We start from the raw sequence: 12,952 nt of genomic DNA, 5'->3' as shown, positions 1-12,952 counted from the left end.
GATAGATAGATAGATAGATAGATAGATAGATAGATAGATAGATAGATAGATAGATAGAATACTTTACTGCAGGCAATTAAAAAAAAAAAAAAAAAATTGAAAGCCCCAATGTGGACCATACACAGAAAAGACGAAGCTTGTTTCCATTGTGGTCCACCGTGGGACATAACACTATACACAATATATACTGTGCCAAACAAGATGGACATGTGATGACTGGTGAGTCATGGGGGTTGTCGGTGAACTTCCTCAAAAGCATGCCGTGGTGATGATGATGTGGGGCGGAAAAAAGAGGAAGAGGATCTCTGAACTTCTGCTTGTGGTTTTTGAACTGTAACAAAAACTACTGTATAGAAAACAAAATGTGTGTAATTTCAGACACATAAATAAAAATGTGTTTATAAAATGTCTGCTTCATATATAGCCTATGAAGCATAAAACATAAGGAATCATGTTTCAGACAATAGACTGTTCCCTTTTCTTGTTATACGTTGAATCATCTCTCTTCCGAGAGATTTGGAACATTTGGAATGTGTTTTTCATCACAACAGGATGAGTTGCAGTCAGTCACAACAGATAATCCTCGAATCATACATAGAAATAGAATCCAGACATACTGCCACATTTCAGTGTATCATTTGTTGGATTGTTGTGGATTATGTGATATATTTTGTCGTAGTCGTAGTTTTCCAGAACTAAACGGAACCAAACGGAACCGAATGGACCCTTACAGGTCTGCAACTCTGAGAGTGTACAAATGGAACCAAATGGACCCTTACAGGTCTCAGAGGTCAATAATTCAAATCTGGGGGTCGTTGAAATGAAACAGCTTTGAGATTTAAGACCAGTGCATGCATGTGCAAAGTGACAGCTTTGACCACGAGCAGGAACTAACACACAACACACACACACACACACACACACACACACACACACACACACACACACACACACACACACACACACACTGGACACTTTCACTTCCCGTTTGTCACTTTGTCAGTGTCGAGAGGAGTCGTAGCAGCATGGACACGCTACGGTGGACGGTCTCGTCGGTAAGTCATATTTATTTATTCACCGCTTATTATGTTAACATTTGGGAATTTTAGACTTTTGTGGAAATAACTTTTCTTATCACACTGGCTTTCAGTGATGACTGTAACTCTGAGTGTACAAATGGAACCAAATGGACCCTCACGGGTCTGTAACTCTGAGAGTGTATGGAACCAAAGGGACCCTTACAGGTCTGTAACTCTGAGAGTGTACACATGGAACCAAATGGACCCTCACGGGTCTGTAACTCTGAGAGTGTATGGGACCAAAAGGACCCTTACGGGTCTGTAACTCTGAGAGTGTACAAATGGACCTGTATGGGTCTGTAACTCTGAGAGTGTACAAATGGACCTGTATGGGTCTGTAACTCTGAGAGTGTACAAATGGACCTGTATGGGTCTGTAACTCTGAGAGTGTACAAATGGACCTGTATGGGTCTGTAACTCTGAGAGTGTACAAATGGAACCAAATGGACCTGTATGGGTCTGTAACTCTGAGAGAGCACAAATGGAGCACAAATGGAACCAAATGGACCCTTAGCCTATGGGTCTGTGACTCAGAGTGCATACATGGAACTAAATGGACCCTTACGGGTTACCATGTGTACACTACTTTTTTTGTTTGTTTTTTGCTGTCGGGAAGAAACCATCTAACTCCATTTTTGAGGTCTTTGATTTTATTTGCATAAATCAGTGCTATTGAACACCCTACGTCGGTGTGTTGGTTAATAACAACATTGAACCAATGATAAGTAGTAAAAAGCATTTTTAAACTGTGCTAAAGCAGCTAACTCCACCACCTCTCAAACTGTCGGCTAAAGCAGCTAACCCCACCGCCTCTCCCCCTCTCAAACTGTCTGCTAAAGCAGCTAACTCCGCCACCTCTCCCCCTCTCAAACTGTCTGCTAAAGCAGCTAACTCCACCACCTCTCCTCCTCTCAAACTGTCGGCTAAAGCAGCTAACTCCACCACCTCTCCTCCTCTCAAACTGTCTGCTAAAGCAGCTAACTCCACCACCTCTCCCCCTCTCAAACTGTCTGCTAAAGCAGCTAACTCCACCACCTCTCCTCCTCTCAAACTGTCTGCTAAAGCAGCTAACTCCACCACTTCTCCCCCTCTCAAACTGTCGGCTAAAGCAGCTAACTCCACAACCTCTCCCCCTCTCAAACTGTCTGCTAAAGCAGCTAACTCCGCCACCTCTCCCCCTCTCAAACTGTCTGCTAAAGCAGCTAACTCCGCCACCTCTCCCCCTCTCAAACTGTCTGCTAAAGCAGCTAACTCTACCACCTCTCCCCCTCTCAAACTGTCTGCTAAAGCAGCTAACTCCGCCACCTCTCCCCCTCTCAAACTGTCTGCTAAAGCAGCTAACTCTGCCACCTCTCCCCCTCTCAAACTGTCTGCTAAAGCATCTAACTCCACCACCTCTCCCCCTCTCAAACTGTCTGCTAAAGCAGCTAACTCCACCACCTCTCGCCCTCTCATGGAAGTAATTGACAATAAGTCACAACAACACCTTCGATGATGCAGTATTGCGGTTCTCGTCATTTACTGAACAATTTATATTTTTCATTTTCTGAAAAATGAACACATTTTGGAGTTATGAGGTTTCCTCCCGACAGCATATACTGTATATACAGTATTTACAGTACACACACATGTGATGTTTCAGGTGTCGGAGGACATGGCAGCGTACGAGGCAGAGATGTTCCGCTCACAGCCAGAGATCTTCACCTACCTCAGCAACGTGACAGAGATGCCTGGTGGTGAGTAGCAGCGCTGTAAAGCTCCGTGCACCCCTTTAAACACTAAGTATGCTAATGACGTTAATACACATCTTTAGAATCAACACCACCTGGCACCGTGGTCGTGTCTAGGTGTCTATAGGTCATTTTTATTGATATCAAAACCATATTATAAAAAAAGATATATATGTTTTGGCCTTTCCTGCTTCAGCGATCCTAGACTGGTTTCACGCATGCACACTGCCGTTCACTTGCTTGTTTACGGGACGACAAAATGTGCTCATAATAACTCTAAATCTACGGCGCTCTCCATGGTTTTGATCATAATATGCCAACGTTCTGGAGCCTATAGGCTATACTGACTGTGATTAGGAAATGCAGAGACATCCGACGTGGTGTTGGTCACTTCGCCCATCTATTACTAACCCTAACCCTAAATCTAATCCTAACTATAGGCCTAACCCTAACCTCAGTCTTATCTTAACTGAACACATCAATCCCCTAACCTCATATCAGTCTTAACCGGCCACTTAAGTGAGTTTCACAGACGTGTTTTCACAGTAATTTCAGTTCTGTGTTTCATAATCGCAGCCATGTAGGCTCCAGTTTACGTGCAGGATATATTAGATAGATAGATAGATAGATAGATAGATAGATAGATAGATAGATAGATAGATAGATAGATAGATAGATAGATAGATAGATAGATAGATAGATAGATAGATAGATAGATAGATAAAAAAAAACACTGGATCTGTGCTTGTGTTGTCTCAGATCACAGCTGGAGCATGATGCAGTCTGATCAATCTGAGCACTCTGGGGGCGGAGCTCACCAAGGTCATCACCAAGGTCATCACCAAGGTCATCACCAAGGTCATCCTCACCTGGCTGAGCTTCACTGTCTTCCAGCTCAACTCCTGCAGCTTTATCACTACAGACAGGCCCCCTCAACGGCCCCCCCGCAAGCAGCCACACAGGTAAAGTATAACTATAATTTGCTGTACTTAAACTCATTTACTGCCATAGTAATAACAAAGAATTCAGCCATTTTTCTTCGTATGCTGTCCATATTGTCTTTCAATCAATCTGTAAATAGGCGTGTGTTGACAGGGGCTGCAGGTTTAGTTTCCAAGCACGGGGACGGGGGACACACACATCACACCCAAAATCCACTCCTTCAAGCGCAAAGGTGTTATTGCGGAAAATTTGATTCGAAATTTGAAGTGTTTCCATTCAGGAATTTAAGCTCAAAATCGAAAATGTGCAAAAAAGGGGCTTTATGGTAACAAACCTAGTGACAAAGATGTTGTTGTATACATACGTGTAGGCATTTATCAGACGCTCTTTATCCCAGTGGTTCCCAAAGTGGGGTCCGGGGACCCCTAGGGGTCCTTGAGAGAGTTCCAGTGGGTCCCCCAGCTAAATGATAAATTAGGAACCAAATGGACCCTTATGGGTCTGTAACTCAAAGAGTGTACAAACGCTTTACCCTAACGCTTTACAAAAATGGCAGTCCCTCAGTCAAATTTGGTCACATATAGTAGACTTCTAGATGCCTTAGAGATCATTACATCTATGAGTACAGCTGTTGTTGTTCTTGTTGTTGTTACAGATCCCGTTCTACAGCCACGGCTACCAGTGGTACCAGCAGCACCGTCGCTCTGACTCCTCCAGCGCCACCTGCAGCTCGGAGAAGGAACACCAGCGAGCCCCCGGGGCGCCCTTCGTCGTCAGGGCCCCCGTCAGGGGCCACGGGGACCCTGCCCCCAGTCCCCCACTGGAGGTGTCCGAGGGCGAGGAGGAGGATGCAGACAGGACCCCTGCCCCCTGCGGTGAGAAAACGAAAAAAATACAAATACAAATAAAACACCCATGCTGGCATTTAGGGGTAAACAAACACCAGCATGTGTCACTTTACCTCCCGATTCGCTACGGCTTCGATAGAGCGCTGATTCAAATGATGTTGTGATTCGTACTTATATTGCGATTCAGCAATTGTTTTATATTATGTTTGTATTTCAAGAATTTGTATGGGCCTCGACCCGAAAAGTCACTGGAGTATCTGCGCACTGGTTGCATGTGGTGGGCCAGTCTGGGCCAAATTCCGCAAAAATGTCCAGGCCGAATTATTGTCTCAGTCCAGCCCCGACTATAGCCCATAGGCACCTGCTTTGCGGCGATATCAAAGCGTGTCGCTACTCTACACTCTGGGAATCATCAGCTCTTATACAGCATCATGGATCATCACATACTGGCCAATCAGAATGCCTGTTGCCTGTGATTGGTTAATTCTGGCCCATCAGAATGTCTGTTGCCTGTGATTGGTTAGCTGATTTGCTCGTTTACATATGACGTACATTTTTTACATTGCTACATATGGTACATAAAGGTGGTCCCTTATTGTTTTCCCTTCAATGTCATAGGTGTTTAATGTTTTGATGTTTAAGTTACGTCATATTTAGCGGAATTCTGACGCCATTTCTCCGTTCATCGTCAATGGCAAAACTTGAGACGGGCTGGGTATGTAGGCGTGTTTCAAGGTTGGTATAATATAATATAATGTCAAAGTATTGTGATAAGATCAATAGGGGGGTACGTACAAGTATGCAGGATGCAGAATAATGGTCCTTTATTGACGGTTGATGATGACGTAACCAATCTAGGTTCCAACATCGTTTATAAGTCATTTAGAACCTTCACAACTTCATTATAGTATTTATCTGTAGTTTTTTGTGATTTAAACCAGGAGTTATAACAGGCAGTATACACTAAATACGAACTATATTTGAAGGTTTGTACGATGCAGTACTATTCAGACACCTGTGTCCAATAACGGGAATAGGATTATCGCCATACAGGAACAACAGGAGGGGGTCAGAGGAAGAGGGAAGACATCAGGAACGAGCTGCCAAGTCGTGTCAGGGAGTTGACTCTAGGAAGACTCTTATAGGATCTCTAAATCCAATAACAAAGCTCAGTACTATTCAGACAGCTGTGTCGGGAATAAGATTCCCGCAGTACAGGAACAACAGGAGGAGGACAGAGGAAGAGGAAGACATTAGGAAGTCGTGTTGGGGAGTAGACTCTAGGATCTCTAAATCACTGCCAAGTCGTGTTGGGGAGTAGACTCTACGAAGACTATAGGATCTCTAAATCCAATAACAAAGCTTAGGAGTAAAGTAACGCTTGGGAGTCTATAAAAGGAAATGGGTATAGAACAGTTGGTTATGCAAAACAACAATCTTGGGGATATCCGAAGAAATGAAACAGATGAACGACGAAAGGAACGGCTTTTAGAAAGAAGGGATAAACGCAGTGAAAAGCTTAGAAGTAAGAGAACACTTGGGATTCTACCAAAGGAAACGAGTATTAAAGAGAAGGAACGGTTGGTTATGCGAAACCAGAAACTCAGGGATGTCCGAAGAAATGAAACGGATGAACGACGAAAGGAACGGCTTTTAAAAAGAAGGGAAAAACGTAATGAAAAGCTTAGGAGTATTAAGATAACACTTGGGATTCTGCAAAAGGAAACGAGTGTTAAAGAGAAGGAACGGTTGGTTACCCGTAACCAGAAACTCAGGGATGTCCGAAGAAATGAAACCGATATAAAACAAAAGGAACGGTTGGGTATGCGAAACGGAAAACTCAGGGATATCCGAAGAAACGAGACGGATGACCGACGAAAGGAACGGCTTTTAAAAAGAAGGGAAAAACGCAGTGAAAAGCTTAGGAGTAAAATAACCCTTTGTCCACACAAGGAATACGGGTATAAAAGGAAGAGGACGGCTGGTTATGCGAAACAGAACTCTGGGATATCCAAGGAAATTAAACCGATAAACAACAATGATTGAACTCATAGCTAAATTTGAAGTTGCAGTACATGTACATGTTGCCATAGACTTTTATATAAACATAGTGCTGTAAGTACTCAGAATAAGTGACAAACTATCTAACAAGACTGGTATTTGATCCCAAATACAGGAAAAAAATAACAGAAGAGAAAGTATGGATTTGTAATACATGTAATGGCAATTTGAAACAGGGTAGACTACCCTGTCAGGCAGTGGCCAATCATCTAACGCTTGAAACCGTTCCGGATGAACTCTAAAGGATTTAGAACAGCAGTTGTAATAGACATTAGTTAGTTGCAATACTTGCGCGCTCTGCTTGCGCACAAGTAGGCCTACTTTGCACCTCAAACAGAGTGCATTTCTATAGTTTCACTCTGCACAAATCAATTTGCCAAAAATAGCACATCTACCAGCTTTCAGCGCAACGCTGATGGGATTCCCAGATTGCCTTATGGGATATTACAAAAAAGGGGCACGGTGGCACATGGTAGTGATGTCGCCTCACAGCTTGAAGGTCCTGGGTTCGATTACCACTGGGGACACTGTGGGCGTATTCTCTCCTCCGTGTCATCACTGCCCATACCTGAGGCGGGGTTGGCGAGAGGGCCCTTCTGTGTGGACTCAGTTTGCATGTTCTCCCCGTGTCCCCTAGGGTAGGTACCCTCACAAAATACATGCAGTAATCCTGGTCTCTAAACTATCTCCCCCTGGCCAGCCGGGGCGCCTGATGGAGGGGAAAGGAACTGGTCGGAATAATGTGTTCCTTCCACGCGCTACGTCCGGCCGGGAGAAACTCCCCTGTCAGGTGAAAAGAAGCAGCTTGGACTCCTCATGCATAGAAGGGCGCATGAGGTCCGTCCGCTTCCCTCCCAGGTTGGCAGAGGAAGTGCAGCGCCCAGAATTACATTAGACAATAAGGGCCTTTCTCGGCCCCACCCCTCTCCCACTGTTTATATTGTGTTTAGTTTCCAAGATGGCCACAGCACCAGGAGGGGGTGGGGCGGAGGTGAGCGGGCAGGGTCGACAGCATATGCCCTTACTGAGCTGCATTCAAGACACTTGACTTGTGTCTGACACCTGACTTGTGTCTGAACACAGCTCAGTAAGGCCACCCCCTCCTGGTGCTGCGGCCATCTTGGAAACTAAAAACAATATAAACAATTGGAGAGGGGTGGAGCCGAGAAATTGACACTGGGTGAAAAAATGAGTTGCAAAATCGTGGGATAAAACAATAAAAATAAATAAATAACTGGGATATTATAAAATTTTAAACTAAATTAACGTTTGGTCATTTCATCGTCTACACAGGCTTTTGTGAACATCCCAGACAGTTTGTAACTTGCTTGATTCAGTATTTGATAATAATTTTAGCTCTTTTGGGGGGATGCTAGCCCCTCCTATATACAGCTTTTGTCCCATATGTGCCATTGACAATGAAAGGAGAAATTAGGTCATATTATGTTCGTCGAATATGATGTAAATGTGTGGCAACGCAAACATTAAATGCCATTGATAATGAAGGGGAAATTGTAGACGAGCAAATCGGCTAACCAATCACATAAATTCAGTTGTTCATGAGATGATGTATGATGATGTATAATGATAAGAGTGCCCTTCAATTCACACAGGTGTGATTATTTTAACTGAAATGCAACGCCTGACATCTCCTTCCCTCTGCCACTTATATTGACTTATGAGGCACACCCGTTGTAGTCCACTGTGAACCAGGACATGTTGAGTACACCAAGGCTTTTGAGTGGTGCAACCACTCCAAAGAACAGCAATGTCCCTATGTCCACATACCTGTCTGTCCCTGTATAGTCCATAGGCCCAGAACAGAATTTTCACTAGTGAGGGACATTCAAGGTGACAAATGCTATCATGTTTTTTTGAAAAGGTTTTTTGAATCAGCGACGGCTCCAGAAAATTGTGACTGTGGGTGCTATGGAGGGGCTGGCTATTTAGAGGGGGGCTAATGAATCTTGGTTTACATAGAAGTCAGTCAATTTGGCTTGTTTGGAGGGGGGGCTTAGGGGGGGAAAAGCCTCCACCAGAGGGGGCTAAAGCCCCCCCTTGCCCGTCCCTGGAGCCGTCCCTGGTCTATATCCCTAGATACTATTTCAACATGATAGCAGTTCCCAAGTGGTAGCTTAGTTGCAGTTATCAGCCTTCAAAGACACCAACTATATAGATTCACAGAATGAAAAATCGCCTAATGTCATACAGAGAGAAAAATGAAGAATTATCTGTCTTTCACTCACTTTAACCAATGAACATCATTATAATCATCACTGTCATATCAATATCATTTTTTCAGTAATAACCATCTTCATCAGATCATCACATAATCAATCAGTTTCACTACAGGTTTGTAGCTTGCACATTTCTGTGCTCTTTAATTTGTTGGCAAGGCAGGAGCAATCTGAAAGCTTGCAGGTCTGTACACACTTGCAGGCCATTTGTGCCCCACCACACACACACACACACACACACACACACACACACACACACACACACACACACACACACACACACACACACACACACACACACACACACACACACACACACACACACACACACTGTATTTAGCTGTATTTAGCGTGTCTTAAGTACCAGGTCTTATTCCGTAACTTGAGTAAACTAAAGACTTGGAGGCGTGATCAATGGCATTGATCACGCCTCACATTTCTAACATCAGTTTCTACATGCTGGGGACCCATACTCAACATGTCTAACATCAGTTTCTACATGCTGGGGACCCATACTCAACATTCCTAACATAAAACCTTGGTGTACCCAACATGTCCGGGTTCACAATGGGGCTCTAGGGGCTGGCAAGTAGACTATTATGCAATGCTCAGCCAATCACAGCACACCGTACATGCAGACGATTCCGTTATGCTAATGATGTCTCCACTGGCTCCGTGCAGGCATCATCCACATAGAGGATGATGATGATGATGATGATGAAGGCTCCGTCATGGCGTCCCCTCCACTGGCTCCATCATCAATATCATCATCATCGTCATCACCGTCATCGTCACCCGGGACCGCCAACAGCAGGAAGGTGCGTCTGTACGAGTTCCTGCTGGAGCTGCTGTGGAGCGGAGACATGAGCCACACCATCTGGTGGCTGGACCGCAGCCAGGGAGTCTTCCAGTTCTCCACCAAGGTGAGTGGACCGAGACAATCTATTATTAGGGTTCAAGTCCAAAGAGCGCAGGATGAATATGATGCCAGCTGAAGTCTCATGCTCTTAAATGAATCTGAGATTCATCTTGTTCTTTGTGTTTTTCCCCTCTCCTGCCCCTCATCAAAACTGTTCACTGCTGTGTGCGCTTGTTGTTGGTACCGGAGGTTGACTTCTACTGATAATGAAATAGAGCGCATGCGATTTGTTTGTTTAGTGGACACACTGTCACGACGAACCGTGGGTGACATTAGTGGTGTAAAGTAACCAGGTACATGTATTTGCATGTAAATGTTTTAGGTATCTGTACTTTACTGGAGTATCCACTTTCCAATACTTTTACTTCTACTCCACCACGTCGGATCCAAATATTCTACTATTTACTGCACTACATTAATTTGAAAACTTTAGTTATTTTACGTGAATTACAGACGTACGTACGCACACACGCACACACGCACACGTACACATGTACACATGTATACACGGTACGCACCGAGACGTGGTGCATTTATTGTACCATGTCGCCAGTGTCAATTATCTAGTGTAAACCTGGGCTCTTCACTCCCCCTCTGCCAGCGTGGGGAGAGCAATGGACTGCCCTCATGCTTCCTTCAATGCATGAGGAGTCCAACCTGCCAGGGGGGAGTTTCCCCGGTTGGACGTATAGCACGGAAGGAACACGTTATTCCAACCAGTTCCTTTCCCCTCCATCAGGCATCTTAAGAGACCACGATTACGGCAAGAATTTTATTTTGCGAGGGTACACCTACCCTCAAAATGAACACTCTTTGCTATAATAAAATAACGTTGTTATTCTCCAACCACAGCACAAGGAGCAGCTGGCCAGCCGCTGGGGCCAGCAGAAAGGCAACCGGCTGCGGATGACCTACCAGAAGATGGCGCGCGCCCTGCGCAACTACGGCAGGACCGGCGAGGTGGTGAAGATCAAGAAGAAGCTGACGTACCGCTTCAGCAGCGCGCTGGTTCTGGACCGCGCCGCAGCTCGGAGCAGTGTGGTCGTTAGCGCCTGCAGCGTCCATTCTGACTAGGGTTCCCGATCAGATCACGTGGTCGTAAAATTGGTTGCCATTTTGTCATGTTGTCATTTTCAAATGTTCAGAATCGGATCGGGAGCAAAATAAATACAAAAATAAAATAAAACGTTATTGGGGCATCCATAGTATCAATATTATACCCATATCATGATATTAGACTATATATTGTCTGTGATTTTGGATATTGTACAATTGTGATGTGGCATAAGTGTTTCATAAAAATATAAATATCGGATCTTGAAAATTGGTATCGGCAGATTCTCAAAATCAAATGATTGTGATCAAAAAAATACCTGATCGGGACATTCCTAATGCTGACTGAATACAACACTGTCGCCATTGACCAGTGGTGGAAAGTAACTAAGTAAATTACTACATTTACTCAAGTACTGTACTTACAGTATAAGTACAATTTTGAGGTATTTGTACTTGAGTATTACCCACTTTCCGGAACTTCTACTTCTACTCCACTACATCTCAGGGGCAAATATTGTACTTTTTTTCCTCCACTACAATTAGGCTATTTGAAAACTTTAGTTACTACAGTAGTTACTTGATTATTATTACAAAACATGTATTGACCTCTTCAACCCTAAATACATTTCGTCCATTTGAAAATATAGCCCGCATTCAATTATTTTTATGCATTTGAAAACTTGCAAGGAGACATTCTGCATAATTAGTACTTTTACTTTTGGAACTTGAAGTAGGCCTACATTTTGATTCCAACACGTTTGTACTTTTAGTGCATTTTGAATTCCGGACTTTTAGGATTCTTGTAACGTATTGTAAGTATTTCTATATTGCAGTATTGATACCTTTAAAACAATTGAGTACTTTTGTCACCACTGTGTTTATGTTTGTTGCTGTAGTGTCATTTCTCTGTCATGAAAGCGGCACTATATATATTATGTTGTTTCAATGCATTAAAGTCATTTTAAGCATGATATTCACTGAAAACACACGCCCCTGCTTCATGGTGACCGATATATTGTCCTAATGCGTGAGTGGACCGTGTTTTTTCTATCGCTTTTTATTTTTCTATGATTTATGCAATGATATAAATGAATAATATTCTAGATCAGTGGTTCCCAAAATTGGGGTCCGGGAACCCCCAGGGGTCATTGAGGCAGTTCCAGGGGGTCCCCAGCTAAATGAGAGTTTGGAACCAAATGGACCCTAGTGTACAAATGGAACCAAATTCATTTGGGTCCATTTGTACACTCTCAGAGTTAAATAAACGTTGATTTTACAATATAAATTGGGTTCTCATATAAATGCCATTCAATGGGGGTCCGTATTGCATGTCAAACTGGGGGTCCTTGAAATTAAACTGGTTGAGAATTACTGCTAGAGCCGTAAAAATCTTCTCTTATGGGGGTCCCTGGCATATCTTTGTGGGCTAATTAGTGTCACTTTAGGGGTCGTTTGGGAACCACTGACAGACACCACAGCAACTGTCCCACTGCACTGTAAAATCTATTTGATTCTCTCCTCGTTCTTTTTTGAGAAAAGTCAGTTTTTCGCCAATAACTCCCCGTAGGATGAAGGTAAACACTTAAAAATTCATGGGCACGTAGAGTACGTTGCTGTACACATATTGACGCGATGGCGTCATGATGGCGTTGACCAATCAAGAGATAACGTTCATGTTACAACCATGATGCGTTACAACCGTGGCGGCTCTCCCCTACTGAATAACTGCCCTTTTCGGCCTTTCTCGCCTTTCCTGATGATGTCACTGTTTAGGGCCATCCTGATGATGTCACTGTTCAGGGCCCTTCCCGGTGATGTCACTGTTTAGGGCCCTTCCCGATGATGTCACTGTTTAGGGCCCTTCCCGATGATGTCACTGTTTAGGGCCCTTCCCAAGCCCCCAGGGAGGCTCTCCAATGTTGAAGCACTTGGCCCTACTGGTTAGAGTGTGAACTGCAGGCGGGCCTATGTGGATTTATGACAAGGACACCCCGTGCAGCTGGGCTTTAACATTGAGCGCTCGTTTGCACTTCGGCATTTGACCACCAAAACACTACTGAGGGTGGGGGGGGTGTGGCTT

General features: G+C 44.0%; 1 protein-coding gene across 1 annotated transcript; it reads left to right on the top strand.

Annotated features, from left to right (window-relative positions):
* The first annotated feature begins 1,010 nt into the window (after positions 1-1,010).
* On the top strand, positions 1,011-11,840 carry LOC310857515 (transcription factor PU.1-like). Its single transcript, XM_083763219.1, has 6 exons — positions 1,011-1,055; positions 2,722-2,815; positions 3,569-3,771; positions 4,407-4,626; positions 9,579-9,820; positions 10,669-11,840. Exons 1-6 carry the CDS (start codon positions 1,026-1,028, stop codon positions 10,888-10,890), a joined length of 1,011 nt encoding a protein of 336 aa, XP_083619345.1. The 5' UTR covers positions 1,011-1,025; the 3' UTR covers positions 10,891-11,840.
* The last annotated feature ends 1,112 nt before the right edge of the window (positions 11,841-12,952 follow it).

This window comes from Protomyctophum parallelum (genome assembly GCF_964188405.1).
Source record: "Protomyctophum parallelum genome assembly, chromosome: 4".
In the NCBI taxonomy this organism is placed as follows: domain Eukaryota; kingdom Metazoa; phylum Chordata; class Actinopteri; order Myctophiformes; family Myctophidae; genus Protomyctophum; species Protomyctophum parallelum.
Note: the sequence above shows the minus strand (reverse complement) of the source record. Positions and strands in the feature narration are given on the sequence as shown.